The following is a 17,604-nucleotide window of genomic DNA, read 5'->3' as shown; positions in this document are numbered from 1 at the left end:
CACTTAATGGAAAGTTGTATTTTGTCTCATTAAACTTCAATAGCAAAATTAGAATCTCTACCCATTCTATTAATCCAGTGTAATTGCCGAACTTGCTAAATTCAAATAGTGCAGATAATTTCACCACTACTACTTTAATAAATGAATGATATAAATCCAAGTGTGCATTCACCAGTCTACCCTTACCTTTTCTAATTTTGCGATGAAAGTTGATGGCATCCACAGAAGCAGTGACGATGTTTGTGTTGCAGTGCCGAGCGGCAACAATTCCAGCAACCTCGTCCATCAGCTTCATGGCTACACCTGTATCAAACACAAGCACAAAGAAGCTTACAGATGATTGTTAGATGTGCACTTCATTACACTTAGAAAACAGCCTTACTAATTTCTTCATTGATATAATTAGTACAGCTACATGTTTGACCAGATAAAAAGCTAATTTAGTAATCAAACTGCATGAAATTCTAAGAAATAAAAGACACAAATAGCCATCTTGACATCAACCGCTGCTCAGGTAGGCTGTGGCTTTTAAACAACTCTTAAACGGTGCTAAGGAGCCTAAAGTATGCCAAGAAAACATCACCCATACCAGCAGCAGCCTGAGCTGTGAATACTAAGTTGGATGAATAAATGCTCTCCACCTGAATGTCAAAGCTAAAATCTACCCATTTTCCTTTGACCTCTGACATCAACATGGCATTTTCATCCACACAATTGTAGCCTGCTGGATATTTTCTTTTTTTTTTTGCACCATTTTTTGTAAACCTAAAAGAGGGATTGTGAGGTTTAATATGACAGAAAATCAAAAGTTTCTGAAATACTCTGAGCGATGCATGTGGCTGCTGCTTTACGCCTTCAAAGAGCACCTGGCCAGCCTAATTCATTTTTCACCACTTAAGTCCATTTCTCAGATGGACTGAAGTGGAAACCCAAATACAATGGCACTGGTTAACTTATAGGACATTTAACAGGACTTCATAATGCTGTGTGAGTGGCAGAGTACTCCAGACATCTCAAAGAACCTATTGAGTCTTCCTGTAAAGTCTAGGAAGTTCAATAAATATCAACTTTTGTTTATAATAAAAGGTTTATCATCAGTTTTTCTCTAATTTTTGATTGCTTATCATTCTTGCATTAATGTTTTAGCTAACTCTTTCTCCTCAAGAATGGTACTAGATGGAACCACAATTTTGGCACAGATATGAACATAATTTATTGGCAAATGTTAGTCTATTTCTAACATTTAATATTGTTCTGACAAGTAAAAACCAGCATTTATTCTAATATTTATTTGAATCTTTTCATGCATTTTAGAAAAAGGGAGCAAAAAGGTGGTGACAATGTGCTATGTGTTTAGGCAACACAAAATTATTCCTTGGCCATTCCAACTGTATTAACAGAGATCATATCTGTGCATCTCTAAATTTCAGGCTTAAATATTTTAGTCTGAATGACTGAGCTGGAAACCAGAGTTAAAGCTTAACAATAATTACTTCAGAACATGGAAGCAGAGGAGTTCACACGTCCACACCCATACCACACACTCAGCCCTGGCAGCTGGTGACATGTGTAAAGGAAATAGTTGTTTGATGATTTCTCACAGAAAGTGGGACACGTTGTATGGAGTGGGTGGGATGGAAATGAGGAAAAAACAAGAGGATAACATCTGCTTCTCAGAGACAGTCTGTGAGCATGTGTGACGTGTCTGTGAATGTGTGTTCATTTACAGACAGTCAGACCGTTCGCCACACACTTCGGCTGCCCCGACTGTTCCTTCTGAACCGCATTATGTATCTTTTATATTCCAGAAAATCAATAAGGATGCTTGCAGAAGACTGATTCTGCTCCCTGAGGTATATACCATCTGCACTGTGTGGCTCTATTTATGACAGCCAAGTGTGTGGGAGCATAAACAAAATGTGCTGCTTTGCGTTAGCTATGAAACTGGGTCCACTGAGCTGATTAAGATTTAAAAACGCAATTAATTTGACATTCAGCATCAGTATTATATTTAAACCAATTAACAGCATTTTTAAAGTATGTCCATTAGGAGTTATACTCTAGTTATGTATTCAAATTTATGACCAGATATTTCAAATTAGAAAATGAACCAACTTGTCAACCAAAAATTATCACTTCACAGTTCAAATTGGTGGCAAATTCCCCCATTCTGTATGCAACAAAACATCATGTATACCTCCCTGAGTCTGTTGAGAAGATATTTTTTTAACTTTTCCACAGTAATGTTTAGAAAATTGATGAGATCTCATTTAGGATGGAAAATATCCCCTGGAGTGATGCAAACCCTAGAGTGGTCATGTTTGCCCATGTAACATTTCAAGGTGGTGGTTAGTGACCTCAACAAAATGATGACAGCAAATAAATGTACTATGTTACAAGGGATTACAAATTAGCATTGGTTTGAAAAACCCTGACTTTAACCAATTTGGCTGAATTGTTGGATTATTTGGACCAACTGAAAAGTATACATGATTAAAGATATTTTTTCATCTAATATAAAGTCCCTTGAGAGTAAGGGGTTTGAATTGGTGCTATGTAACTCAAATAAATGCAACTGAATTGAAAAAATGGTGCAGCATCAAGAATTATTGACTTAATGTACAGTCATCACTATTTACATTCTTGCTTAATGCACCAAATTAGTCTACTATGTTTGACCCTACAAATCCATATTATAACCTGCTAACAATAGAAACATATGACCAAAATGCTGGAACAAAGTCCATGACAATGCTGTTCTGAATGACCGTAGATGCTTGTCTTTATTAATTTCTACCGCCGGCTTAAGCATTAATGCAACTCCGGCAAAAAACATTCTCTTTGTACAGTCAGAGTAGAAGGTTGAAGTAATCCTCAATGTGAGACTGCAAACGAGGACAGTCTAGGCCAAGACAGCCCTGGGCCTGACGTTACACATTCACTGGATGACATGGCACTCATGACTCTCTCTTTGCCGTAGGGTGGGAACACAAAAAGGCGGAGGGAAGGGGTAGCGGTGGTGTGTGTGAAGAGGGAAGACAGCTCACTCTCAATGGGGAGAAAAGGGGCAATTAGCAACCAAGTCCCCAGTGGAGCCCAGTTCGCCACAAGGCAGAATACCTATGTGATTAGATGCCTTGTGACAATTTCCCAGAACCTGAGAGCGGTGCTGCCCACTGGCTATGATGAAAGAAGTCTTCAAAGCAGCTCTTCCTGCCCTTCAACTATGTATTCTGACTTCAAGCTTCTTAATTCACTACTTTCTAAGATATATAACACCCTACACTACAAGGAATACCTTCCACAAACTGCGACTAACTTCAGTTCCTTTATATATTCTCTCATCACTATGTTTCTCCTCTCTTTCTGCTGTTTTTGGTTCTCTGTCAATCTTTATTGATGATTTTTCATCTCTTCCCGTCACGCTCATTCCCTCCCCAGCAAGTCCTTTAATCACGGACGGTATCAAACAGCTCAAACTGCCTCCTAATGAGCTGTTTCTATGGAAACCGCTCCTGTTAACGGTATTGCAATGCACCCAATCCCACCCACATTTCCTTCGAAACTCCTATAGGCTGTGTTTGCTCCAACATATCTCACTTCTATATAAACATTAGTAAACAACAGGCAGCTTATTAACAAATCTGCATTTGGCTTTACGTTGCTGCAAATCACATTAAGCTCATGATGACTTTTCTTATTGACTGTAAACCCCATGAAAAGCAGCGTCTTCCATATTTATTGGCTCCAAAGGTAAAAAGTTTAAAAGGCCATGTAAAGAATCCCTCTTTTTGCTGCAGTAACATAAACTCACATTGAAAAACACAGGAATTGCCAACAATTACTACGAGTACATAGTAAAAGTAAAAGTTGTGTAGGATTCCTGTGTAGTGTCCTTCAGTCTTATCCTTCTCTGTTCTATTGGTAAAAAGTGGGATTTGTCACTTATTAACTAAATGAAGAATTTGCTAAAGGCTCAATGTCAAATTTAAGCATATTGTTAACTGTGCATATCTTTCATGATAAAGGTCATGTGATGCTGCAGGCCCGTACTCCAAAAGTTAAAACTGGTATAGTTAAAGATATCTGGTTGCTTTTGGTGTTGTCCAAGTCGATGCTTTACAATTTCCAAAAATCTGCATTGATCTATTAGGTACTTTTCAAATTCCCAATTTTATCTCCTCTAAAAATCTTTCAACTTCCCATCCATATTAAAAATGATCCAAGATACTGCAATAAAATATACATTATTCTGAGTGGCCTTAAATTATTACTTTCTGGTAGCAACTTGCACTTTGGACTTAGATTTTTTTTTCTTTTTTTTTTTTTGCTGCCTCCAGTCTGACCAATCAAGATGGTGCAATGAGCTATGATTGGTGGCTGCAAGAAAAAAAGATTCTAATTGCCTGCTGAGCATGTTTCCGTGGAGGGGGGAAAAAACTTTAACACTGGAGCTGAACAAATCTGTTTCACTGCCTTCTGAGGCTGAACACGTTGTTGATCAGCAAAAAGGTTTTTTATTTAGTAACTGCCTGTAAAACCTAGTGTCAACATAAAATACAGTTATTTTATTAAGTCTACCTTGGTAAATAAAATAATTCATTTGAATTATTTTAAATAATTCAAATGAATCCATTCAGTGGTTTAAACTATTTGCATTAAGAGTCCCAATTAATATTGGCTAAAATGTTTGAGCAGATGTCTTGGTGTGACTAATATCTATGTCAATGCCCTCAGGAGTTTTATCTCCAGCTAAACCCAACATGGTCGCAGAAAATGGGCTCTAGTCACTGTGTTTTGTTAAACTTAAACTAACTGGTTTCTTTGTACATGCGCATGCGTGTGTGCATGAGTTTTTTTGTGTTTCTTTTTAAGATAAAAAGAATTAACAGTTTATTTTTTTTATTTAAAACAGTTACATCAACCTTGTTAAATAAGCCCATCATTACATTTTTAGACTTGCTGAAACAGCTCGGTGTACAGGATGATGTTGTCAGGGGAAGATTTGTTCACATCCACACTCAGGACCCAGGCTTCCTTGCTGCATATGCCTATCGGCTACGGATATGTTAAATCAATTTGATGAAATTAAGGTGGGCGGTTTTCTCTTTTATTGATTCTATGTCAAACATTCAGCACAAGTAAACAGAATCTCTCTAGCTGGTTTAAACATGGTTTGCTGGGACTTTAGATAATTTAATTAAAGCTTGTCTAAGCTGACAAGCCCTAAAAAAGTACAATGTACTTGAAATCAGTCAATCTGTCTGAAATTTGCATCACACATTACAGACATAAAGGAACAGAATAGTTACTTCTGTTTTATTCCCTAATCTAGAATGCAAACGGATGGGTTGGTACAGAGGTTCTCTTTCATTGCATTGTGCACAGTAGATAGCTTGTTTTCCTTTTGCAGAGGCAAATTGGAAAGCAGGCTTTCTGTTTTTCTGCAGCTGTCATGACAACATGATTTGTAAACTCAATAATGATGCCATTTGTGGGTTTTGTCCTTCCACTAGGCGTAACTCACCCTTTATAGGTAAATTTACCAAATTACTACAGTATCTTCAATCAACCACTGAAGATTGTTGAATAGAAGACAATCCTGATTGCATTGTCTTACAAACAGAATAAAATTGAAATGCATGTGATTGAAATGCTAATTATTCTGTCTCCAAAATTGGATTGAATAGACTATATAGTCATATGTATAAATTGTACCTTTTTATTTATTTTTAAATAAGTTGCAACAAGAACTTATACGCTATTATATAAAGTATAAAATCATTATGAAATGACATCACACGCATGATTTCTTTATTAGAAGTAGCCAGTGTTTTATGGAAGTCATCTAATTATGTTGCCATACATAATACCACTGGTTCTGCTCCATTTTTTTCTGTTTAATTGGAATAGATTCTTTTTGTTTTCAAATCTCGTTAGATTACTTCCACCTCAGGTAGTGAAATGCTTAAAAACCCCCTGATTAAAAACCAGAGCAGAGAACAGATGTTAGAACATCAAGTAGCACATGCTCTGTGTTCAGAAGTTTAGCATCGCTCTCTTCATCAAATTCCAAAATAAAATATCTACATTTTATCTTTTACCATCCTAAGAACTGGAAACTTTACTTCTGTGCTAAATATGCCTGTAAAACTCTACAATACACAATCCAGCGGGTGATGAATTGTAGTTAGTTGCTTTAGCACACATGTAGCAATCAGCTGCTGTGTCCATGGAAACAGGTGGCATGCTTGCTAATGACACGAAGGGAGGAAGGAGAAAGAAGATAACGAGCAAAGGTAAAGACAAAAGAAAAGGAGAGCAAGACTTCTGATCTTGCGTTTATTTGGAATATTTCAAGACACATCTGAGGTTTCATTTAAGAAAAAAATGTCAAAGTCCTTGAACTCTCAATGTTCTTTTGAGTTTTACAAACTGTGTTAGGGCTACATGTAAGCTAAGGCCAAATTCTAATTTCCAGTTACAAAAAAAACTTTCATTCAGTCTGTTTTTGTCTTGTATATAGTTTTACAAAGGCCTGATAAGATGTAAAACTGAAGCAAAAGAGCAAAAACTCATGAGCCGTGTTTTCAAAGAAGTTCTGATCTTTCAGATATAACAGTGCTTGTGTGACTCTGTAAATATTCTCTAATATGTAGGGAATATCAGCTATCCAAACAACTTCAGAGGAAATAAATTGATCAATAATAGTAATTATTCTGAAAAACCTTTCTTGAGTTTCTCACAACTGCATTCATAAAGTAAGTTGGAAAGGTTTCTTATAATTTCATAATTAATATTTATGGGGGGAAAAAATGGACAATCCAACAATTTAGAAGAGGAAATATAATCTATTAATCGCTCTACAATTATTAATAAAGTGAACTACATAATTGCAAGTATATCCAATCTAATACACACCAAAAGTTGTACTTTTATGCTAGCTTTTTTCAATAATAAGTGAACTGATTAAAATTCTGGATTTTTTTTTTTTTTTACACACATTTATTTGGACGTGTTGTAGAATTGTGTATCTGGAGCATCACAACTCTAAGAAGCCATGTACTCTGACCATCAGAACCATTGCTGAGGAACATGCTGTTGAAGATTCTCATTTATCCAAGACATGCCAATCCAAAGTGCTTAAGTATGAGGTAGCTGGGCTTCTTTTGTTTCTTGAAGACTTTTTGCATCTCATCCAAGTTGCTTCTTTAGTCCTTCAAGAGACGAGGAAAGTCCTTTTGGCACTCATATTACGAATTTCTAAGAAATTTACAAGAGGAATCTTGCAGACGTGACCCAATGAGAGTATTACTTATTTTTATCTTAAATAATGCAAATGTTTGAGCTGGTGACGTGAATTTTTCAGAATAACATCAGCCACATCTTAACATAAGCAATGTTCGGCCAAAAGTTGTTGTAATAAGCAAAGTGTTCTCTGGAAGAATGTTTTGTTTAGTGGTTGTAAAACATGGACACATTGTATAACTATACCTGAGATCACCACAAAAGCAGATTTTTGAAAATAGAATATAAAACGTAGCTTTTAATTATAGGACATGTCTGTATCTCACCCTATCTCAAATCAACTTAAGGCCAAATAAGTTTTTTTTTTCCTTTATGTCAGGGTTTTATTTTACATTAGTGGATTGCAGCAACAAGCTGTGTTCAGTGACAATAAACTTGATGTGCTCCTGAGCCTGTGCAGCGATTTCCACTAACAGAATCATGTCTATTTTTAATGCAGCGCTGCCTCAGGGCCTGGAGATCACAACCATTTCACATTTGTCTTCAGCCTTGTTCTTTCCATCCAGAGACCATTTCAGATCACAGGACACATTTTATTATATTATGTACCATACATGACTGTCTAATCTATTATGCATTTTGTTTTTGAGTCATTTTTGAAACACAATCACAATTTAAAACCTTGTAGGAGGAAGTTTATTTTGGATAATCAACGTTTCAGCTGTTTTCTTTTTCCTAAAATGGGGAAAAGGTGAAGGTTGCTTAATTAGAAAAAAAAAATCTTCCTAAATAATCACTATCAAACACAAACAACTGCGAAACAAAAGATAACACACTATGACAGTTGGATTACCATGTGATGGTGACCATGACATAACTGTCGAACCACTGGCTGTCTAAGCTGAGGATACAGTACGCTCTCAGAGGCGAGGGATGGCAGACATGCTACGAGAGGAAATGAGAGAGAGAGAGCACCCTGACTGCCTGACCTGACTCGGTTATGTAAACAGAATATGTGTAGCGAAAGCAGCAGCAAGCAAACAACAGGGTCCATTGCCTAATGAGCAATGGCATGAAAGAGTCAACCGAGTGCGCGTGTGTGTGTGCGCGTGTTTTAAATGACCTGCATGCTTTTACCATATTTGATTTTAATTGGACACATTTACTAGCGAGCCCTCCAAATTAGAAAGGCAATCATGAATCTAGGTTTATCTTTCTGTCCATGATCCTTCTTCTTTCCATCCTGTCTCTCCTATTCTGTCTAGTGCTCAGTTCCTCTTGTTCTTAGTCAACATTTTTCTTCTGTTCATCCTCTTGACTGGGCTCATGGCCTCCCAACATAACTTACCTCAATAGAAATGGCATAAACATCCAGTCATAATCAATATACTTCAGCTAATAGATATTCTTTGTGTTGGAAAATACATGTTTTTGGATTTGCTACAAATGCATCCTAGAAGGTTTCTGTTTTATAATTACTAGAAGTCCGACTGATGGCTACAGAAAGTGACAACAACAAATCTGGATATGTAATTATGTTCTTATTTTACGCTGTCTTATCTTAGAGAAGAAGATACAAAGGGAAAGAGGGAACATACAGAGTACCCATAACGTCACAAGAAAACCCCTTTTAAAAAAATCTGATCCATCTGAATATTACAAGCTGAAAATGAAGTTCTCTGCAGTTTATTTAGACATTTTATCCAACAAACTTGAAGCACTGAAAAGTGCAAACTATGCAATATAATTTCTTGTTATAAACACCTTATTATCTTCCTACTGCAACACACTCCTGTCCTACTTTTCTTCACTGTTAATTTATTTTCATCCATCCGTGTTTCAGCTGTTCTCATAATGACTGAGTTAACAGTGAACTACAGCTGCTCAAGCAGTTACTTAAGTTGCACAGACAGTGAATCACGCTCAACAATAATTGTTTACAGTTAAACTAGATAAAACCTAACTTCATTTTTAATTTTTAATCATTAAAATCTCCTGGGAAAATGTATGCAGTAAAAGTTGTTTATTTCCTTTAAAGCACCTCTATGCAGTCTAAAACTGTACAAATATAGCCAAAATAAGTCCATGTACAACATTAATTTAGATATTTCATTTCACTTTGCTTTTCTTCTCTCCTTTTCATCACCTTTCAATTGAATAATTTAGCTGTTTATCAAGAATTAATCTAAACCCATTCAAAATATTGTGGGGAAAGAGTCGCTTTTGTTTCAAGTAGACAAGATTTGTAAACATTACATGTAAAATCTCACTGAATATATTTAGGTTTGTCACATACATGTTATCTGTTTTGGGGAACAATTTTAAGTCTAACACCAAAGCAGATTTCAAAATCGACAAAAATAGACACTTTCAAAATAACATTTTTACAGTCCACTGATTCCTAACTGTATTCAAAGATACCAGAGAGCATCATGATGGACATTCCTCGATTTTACTTGGTTTGCATCATCTCTCAGTTTCCTCACAGCAGACAGAACCTCCAACCTGACCTGAAAGTACTGTTTTTTGTTCTGGCACACTGTTGGTTTTATGCAAGACACACTACTCAGTCAGTATTTGCAAAAAGCAGAGAAAAGTTATAGCCAAATTACTGAGGTTTTAATTTTGACATAACTTATTAATATTTTATTTCTTAATCTGCCCTATATGAACTACAATTCATACTTGTATATCTTTTATTGTGCAAGAAAACATTCTGTAGTTTAGGTTGCTCTTTCATCAAAATTTTGTTCAAGAATTTATTTCTATTGTCTATTGAGTGTCTCTTTACGTTGTAAAGTAAAGCTGACTTTTTATCTCAGCAAAATATTATTCAGAACAAACTGTCCTGGTAAAAGACATAAAAAAGACATAAACTCACCACCATAAACAAAGCCATCTAGCGTGCAGTCTGAAGGCCCCACCAAATGGATCAGGCTGGACTGGCTGAAGCCGACTGTGTGCCTTTCTGCCATGTGGACACAAAAACATGCAAACAAAATCTTCTCACAAACTAAATTCTGGAAAAATAGAAAAGGTAAATTTTCCCAAAACAACTAAACCAAATTCAAGACATAAATGGAAAGGCATGCCTGATTTCATTCTCAACATACATGTTGATGTTGTTCACTTACCCTTTGCTGCCTCCTCTATGGTTTAGCAAAAATTACAGGAGTTGGATAAAAGTTCAATATTTTAAATTGCAGCACAAGAATAAGTCTATAAAAACACATTTAATGTAATTTGTGTTTTACACATATAGAAGGTAAAACTGTGGCACAACCCTTTAACATTTTGTTTTCTTCACAGTTTGATTTCTCTTTCTTTTGCCATTGTTTTCTTTAGTAATATGATGCAATAGGAGTACTAAGATGCAATTCTTACTACTCATAATAACAATTCCCATGCCAGGACTCAGTGCCACATATTTTCTCAGTTGCAGGTATTTCACATTACAGATGTAGTATGTCTGAATGAAACTTCCTGGTCTGGATGTCATTACAACTGCAGTAATCTGGGAAAGAGAACGTAATGGAAACACAAACTACATGGCGCTGAACTCTCTATTTTGTTCTTCACGCAATTATAACCACTGATCAAAATTGCTGTATGAACTGCACAGCAAAAAAGAATTTGAATATTGTTTCCAGATTGTACCATGATAAACAGGTCATTCTCCTACACATCAAGTTCTTGCTTTTCCACAAACGAGTTCCCACTGTTCTCACTATTTTGTGATGATTTTAAAACACTAAAATTATTAATCTTGCCAGTAATCGACAAAGGTCAGGCTTCAGGAAGGAATGAAAGAAGAAAGAACAGAAAACATTTAGACAATAGGGTTAGGGACAAAATTGTAAGTGTGATTCCATTCTCTTCTATTTACACTTATTCAGAACTTAAAAAGTCAAATGAAATTCCAGACTTCCCCAGAATGTAAGAAAACGTATTTATTGACATAAACAGGTAGAAACAGCTGCAGCGTACCTGAGTTTGGTCGAGGCGGCATCACCTCCTCAACCCTCGCTTTGGTTTCCATTCTCTCAATTTTCTGTGCTTCGTAGCGCTTTCTGCCTTCTTCTTCCTTCTCTGCACTAGCGTACTGCAACACAGAAGATATACGGTAAAAACATATGTATGCTCTGATTTATTCACTTTACTGGAGTTAAGATATTTATTTCTCTCATTCTGGGATCAACACAACCCCAGAATGTAAGCCCAGTACAAAAGCTCTAAACTAACCAAGACAAGATTTAACATACCTCAATAGGAGGCACCTCCATGATCTTGTCAACATTTTGCAGAGAACAGGGGACGTACCACAGCGCTGCCTTGTTGGCCAGCTTTTTTGCACCTGCAACAAGAAAGAACAGAGTGAATTCTTGTCCAGTTATGTCAGCAGGGCAGCTTCTAGCTATTTCTGGCAGTCAAGACATTCTGACACGTTTTTTCTATTATAGGAACAATGGAGCAAAATCCACATTCTTCACAAAAAGCAACGGCCAATTTAGTTTTCAGCCGTTCTTTTGCTACAGTTTATAGATCCGGCTTTTGCTGCAAACAAAGAAGACAAAGAGAACAACAAAGATTCAGAGACAATTGTTCACGTCCATTCAGAGCAGAATCGATCATTTAGACTAAGTTTGGTGACCACAAGGTTCTGCATAATTTATATACCGTGAATCCCACAAGTGCAGAACACATTAAACACCATGACATTCCACACAATAAATGTTCCCAACAAATACTCATGTGGTTTACACTGAGGCCAAATAAAGGCCCTCGAGCTTGAATGCAGCAGTTCCAGTTCTATGTCTGTGCCTAACTTTAGGACGAGAAATTCACTGAAATCACGTATCATCGCAATCAGGTGGAGAGGTTGTTATAGCGAATTCCATTCGTCCCACACTTTGTCACTTAATTTACAAATAGAGAGAAAGGGTCTATTTTAAGGTGCCGGAATTATGACATACATGTGAAGACACGAAATAAGAGGAAATCACCTCCTTAACTTGTGGCCAAGTAGCTGATTTTCATTATGAACTATGGAGCTTATATTTAATAAGTACTTTTGTGAATGTACAAACAAATGCATCCGCAACATAACCCATCTTAGCCCCAACACTTAAGGCATTTTAATGAAAACGGTACTCATAACAATCATAGCCAAGTTATTACTGGAGTGAACTGCTTCTTGAAACAGTATAACAGACCAATAGGTGTAGAAGCTAATGAACAAGCAACTAGATTCATCAGGGCAAATAACAATTAGAGTCTTTTATTTTGCATTATAGAGAGCTCATATCAATTCAGCTGCAAACATGCCTCACAGCTGGACTCTCGAGACTGAGAAGATTGCAGGTTAATGTCACAATTAATTTAAGGATATTGGTTTGGAAAGCTATCCAACTCACACAGTGGATTACAGAAATAAGAATCTGATCAGAAATCAGCTTTTCCGATAGTTATGTCTTCATTTATGGATGAAATCTCAGAGGTTCATCCAAGCTAGAGCTGCACAATATATTGTAAGTACAATTCCAAGTAAGTAAAATTTGATGGGTTATGATTTCCAGGTTTTCTCTGCATTTGGACAAATCATGTAGATAGATGGATGCCAGGAAGGTGACATGGTGGAATCATTGTGTACTGGTAATATATTTTGCAGCCCTAGCTTTTAAAACATTTAACTGAATGAAAACTAGAAGAAGAGGTGTAGAACCACCACCCAGTGTGGCTTTAACATTTGACGAAAGACACTTGGGAACAGAGTACCCTGCAGGTCACTGCTTATGTTGTACGATGAAGTTAAAACTGAGCAGGCAGCTGCGCCTCGTTGCCATGCCCACCCACTCCTTCTCCCATTGGCTCAAACCCTTGCCAACAACCAGGACGTTGCCCACAGGAGTGAGAGAGGCATATTTACATAACCTCGACTCGACCCAGGACTGAGCGGCTCCGGTCTAGTGTTATCTCCTGCTGCAACTTTTATGTGAATTGTGCTCGCAAACAACAGAGGAAGGCGAGGAGTGAATAGGAAGACAGAAGGGAGAATCTCTGGAACGAAGCATTCCCAGAGTGACTGATGACCTTTTCGGCCCAGAGTGGAACCAGGGGGCTGGCTCTGAATGCTAAATCCCTCTGCAGCGCATGAAGACAATGTTGATGTTTGAGCATGGCTTTGCCTTGACCTCCTCTTTTATCTTTCACCATATCCCCAATAAAATAGCAAAACCTCCTCCCTGTTATGCTTGGGGGATTATTTATTGCATTAGATGATAAGGAATGTTAGATCTTATGGGCTCATGGAAAAACTGCCCCTGGAAACGATATATTGTGTTGTTTTTGAGAAAATAACTCCAGTATGGGTTAGTTTTGATTTTATGTGTGATAGCATGGAATTTTAATTAATATACTCATAAGAGATGGCAGAACAGGCAGCTGGTTCACTTATTTAGGTGTACTAAATAAATTATAGATCTGATTTTGGCTGCATTCCTTTCAGGAACAGAAGTCTCACAAATCTGCTCGCTGAAATTTCCACTGACTGAGTGCGTTTGGTTTTGAAATTGACCTTAGTCACAGCTAGCCTTAGATTTAAGTCCATGAACAAAAGAGAAAAAAAAATCCCTAAGTAATGTACTTATTTCTTAATTATTATGAAAACACACATATCTCTTTTAAAGAGACAAATTTGAATTTCGAAGCATAGTTTCTCGAGAGGTTATCAATATGTTAGCTGGCAGGGCTAATGTCAGAAAAGTTTGCTACAATTTAAAAGCAATTCCAGTTTGAAGTCTAGACAACAGCTAATACCACTTCTGTTTCACATATATTTTAACCCCCGTCACAATTGCATTACTTGCTTGTTTCAGTGTACAGCACTGAGAACCAAGATGAGGACCATTTCAAAGATAGCAGACATGAAAAGTCAACTCAGAGAAGAACCAAGAACAAGAATGAGAAGACAGATAGATCCAAGCTCCCACAGAAGAAATTCCAAACACAAGGCAAAACACCAAAGACTAAACAGAGAGGACATTTAAAGGGCCGGTGCTTAAGTGGAGGAAGACTCCCTCAGGCATGGATTATCCCATATTCAATCCCCTTTAATCCAAGTTTAAGTCATCAATCATGGCATCCTACTTTTCCTGAAAAATACCTAAAAGCATGTTTCTCTTCTCAAACCCATTGATCAGACTTGCGACCTGACCATCTTTGATCTCTAGTCTTGCTCCTCTTGCCCTCCTCTGTTTCTTTCCCCTCACAGGGTTTTTACTGCCATTTTGTTTCCCTCCCCCTCCCCTTTGTCTCCTACCCTCTGCTCTTAGTTCTTCCACAATGGAGTAAAAAAATTTATTTTTGTCCTCCACCCTGGACAATGTGTTCCAGGATTGGATTGAGCACAGAGAGGATCATTCCTGCCGCTCAGTCCCGGTGATCAAAACCACAGATTTTTCCATTGCTCTGTGCCAAGGCTCCTACTTTACTTTTAACTTTACTATGTTCTCCCCATGAGATGTTACAGCCTGATAGGAAGAGATTCATTATGTGGGCAGGAAAAATTTAATGGCAGTGCTTTTCTTGTGAATTTCCAAAGCTCAATTTAAACATGACAGTATACTTCAGGCTCTCTGAATACTTTTAGATGTTTAAAAGAGGAATGAAAAAGAACACTTTTGTCAGCACTTAATGTCTCGAACTAAATTTACATTGACTGCGGGACAAAACAGCTCTACAGCTGATGAACTCCAGAGCAGTTCATCCTAACACTAGCTCCACTGCAGTTCCTGTTGCAAATCTCAAATATGCGCCAAGATTTGTTTTCTATGTTCAAGGGATTTGCCCATTTTTGTCTTGCGCATAATTTTCTTCGAATATGATTGTAAGATAAAGAAAATATTAGCTTCACAATCAAAATCGGGCATATTCTGTGCACTCCCGCGCCAAAGCTGTCTAAAGATCTCCTCCATCTTTCAGAGCTCTGGGGGAGAGGGTGAAACATTGTGTGTTGTTTTACTCATTAAAAGAAATATTTAAAATATATATATTTTAATAGAAGGCACTAATATTCTGTGAGATGCTTTTTTGTAGCTTTCAACCAGTCTCTGACATTGGACTTGAGGAAAGTTTGCTCCACTCCTGACTTTCGCCTGTGAGATTCTAGAGAAAATTCTCACAGGAACAGCTTGTCAGTATCAGGATCTAGACTTTTACTTTGACTTGACCCCTGACTTTCCAGAACACAAAAACCCTCTGATACAGCTGAACTGATGGTGCATTCTGTGTTGATGAGCTGGTCATGTCCTGCTGTAGCAAAGTATCCACAAATCATGACCCTTTCACCTCCATTATTCACAGCTCATATCAGGTTAATTTCCTGCAATCCTGAAACATACTCTCTGTTCTGTGTCCAAATCCTTCAAATTTAGACTAATCTATCCAAAGACTGTCATTCCAGACATCCTGGTCTTTGTTAATGTTGTCCCAGGAAATGTTAGTAAAATCTTCATGCATTCTTAGCGAGTGGAGGTTTACGTTTTCCACATATGACTACATTTAGGGTTGTTAGAGACTTCTTTTAGCACCTGGCAGCCTGCTTTCCGGGTGAATTTGCTTGAACAACCAGACCTGGGCTTGTTGGAAGTTGTTCTGAATATCCTCCACTTGTAGACTATTTTCCACAGACTTGAATGGATGATTTCAAATCCTTTTGAGACCTTTTTAAATCCCAGGGCATATAATCTTCTTTCTGAAGGCTTCAGAAAGCTCTTTTTATCTAGTTCAAGTGAACACTTTTTTAGTGTTCACTCTCACTTCAAATAGTCAGGAGTACAACAAACAAAATGTCTGAGGTTTGAACAGAGTATACCAATGATAAAACACTGAGTAATGATGTTCTAACCATGTGCTACTGATGTGATAGATCTAGGTGTAATTTTAGCCATTTTACATTGAGATGAATGGGGAATAACTGAGTTCTCACAAGAAACTGCACTTAATCTATTACAAAAATAGATTAATGTCCTCATCTTTTTCAGAGGATGATATAATAATCTGAAAGGTCATATAAAATGCTAGTAATCTGTTACTAGCATTTTGACCAAAGTCTTTTGTCTTTCAAACCTTAGTGTCAATTTTACATTAAATGGACTCATTTGAGTACATTACGATTTAGCCGTGGTTGTGTTACAAGAACAAGCGCTGTCACACTGGCAGGCTACTAAGTCTCAACCCACAATGCATTTCTCTCAGTGTGTATTGAGGGGGCATAATCTGGTTATATGTTTATGTAAACCTGTGCTTAAAGGTGCATGCACACACAAAGCCCAAATGCCTCTATTCATAGAGACAACCTGTGTTTGTTATGTGTGCAAAGCAGATCTGGGTGGCTACGGGTGCTGTGTGTGCATGAAGTTCTTTAGAAGGTGTGCGTACTTCTCTTGAGGTATCTGTGTGTCCTGATGCAGTTTTGTACATGGGTGGGTACAAGAAAATCTCTAAGCACTGTGGCATGACTGTGGACTGCACATGCGTGTGTCAGTGCGCATGTGCAATCCCCCAGCGGGGACAATCATCACGGCTCGTGCCCACAGTAGGCAGTCTTACCCTGGGGGTCTGTGACCGAGGCCCGCCTGACGAGATGCTGCCTGACTGACTGTGGAACCTGGATGCTTTGCCTCACACACACACACACGCACACACGCGCACGCACGCACACACACACACACACACACACACACACACACAAACACGCATGCACGCCTACACACATAGACAATAAACATGAATGCATAAACACAAAGCTCTATCTACAAAAACCTCTACTTACACAAGTCTTACTCATCAGCCACTAAACCACAAAACCCTCACAGCTGTACAAAGGCACGCTCAGTTATAACAAACTTCTGCATGAAAATACACTTATTCAAGTCTGGCCCTGAATGTGTAAAATGGTGCCAGTCCTGCTTCATTTACTAAGGAGGGGGATGTCTGCTCAGAGTGCAGCCATGTGGGTGTGAGGATGCGGGGAAGTGCGACTTTTTTTTTCTGCATCGAACGTGTCAGCATTTCAGGCTCCTCGTGTGCCCCCTGTTCCTCCCAGCACTCCCCGCTCGTCGACGTGCATCAGCGGCGCGATGGAGAACGTACACGCGTGCGTCCCTGTCAGGGCGCGTGTGCAGGTACATCCACTTGCGCATCCATATTTGACTGGGCCACAGTGTGCGAGGCCTGACACTAAGCCGACATGACAGAAGCAAATAATGTCTGCTCCCGTTATCTTCTTCTTGGTCCCCCTCGGCCCCACAGGAACCTTTTAAAGGGCCAAACGCTGATGAAAAACATGCGCTTGCA

At 38.0% G+C, this 17,604-nt stretch overlaps 1 protein-coding gene across 5 annotated transcripts in view; it reads right to left on the bottom strand.

The window, feature by feature from the left end:
• The window catches only part of acot7 (acyl-CoA thioesterase 7), a 45,976-nt gene that overhangs the window by 18,305 nt on the left and 10,067 nt on the right, over nt 1–17,604 (bottom strand). For 3 of the 5 annotated variants that reach the window (XM_055049819.1, XM_055049822.1, XM_055049821.1), the window contains 5 exons: nt 11,511–11,602; nt 11,236–11,350; nt 10,383–10,397; nt 10,130–10,216; nt 187–303 (listed from right to left, as the gene is read on the bottom strand). In XM_055049819.1, coding sequence (XP_054905794.1) covers nt 187–303; nt 10,130–10,216; nt 10,383–10,397; nt 11,236–11,350; nt 11,511–11,602 — 426 coding nt within the window. The remainder of the gene's footprint in view (nt 1–186; nt 304–10,129; nt 10,217–10,382; nt 10,398–11,235; nt 11,351–11,510; nt 11,603–17,604) is intronic. The other 2 variants (XM_055049820.1, XM_055049823.1) reach the window with 1 other exon arrangement.

The sequence above is a fragment of the Poeciliopsis prolifica genome, unplaced genomic scaffold (genome assembly GCF_027474105.1).
Source record: "Poeciliopsis prolifica strain line A6 unplaced genomic scaffold, Auburn_PproV2 SCAFFOLD029, whole genome shotgun sequence".
In the NCBI taxonomy this organism is placed as follows: Eukaryota; Metazoa; Chordata; class Actinopteri; order Cyprinodontiformes; family Poeciliidae; genus Poeciliopsis; species Poeciliopsis prolifica.
This window is presented reverse-complemented; position numbering and strand designations above follow the sequence as displayed.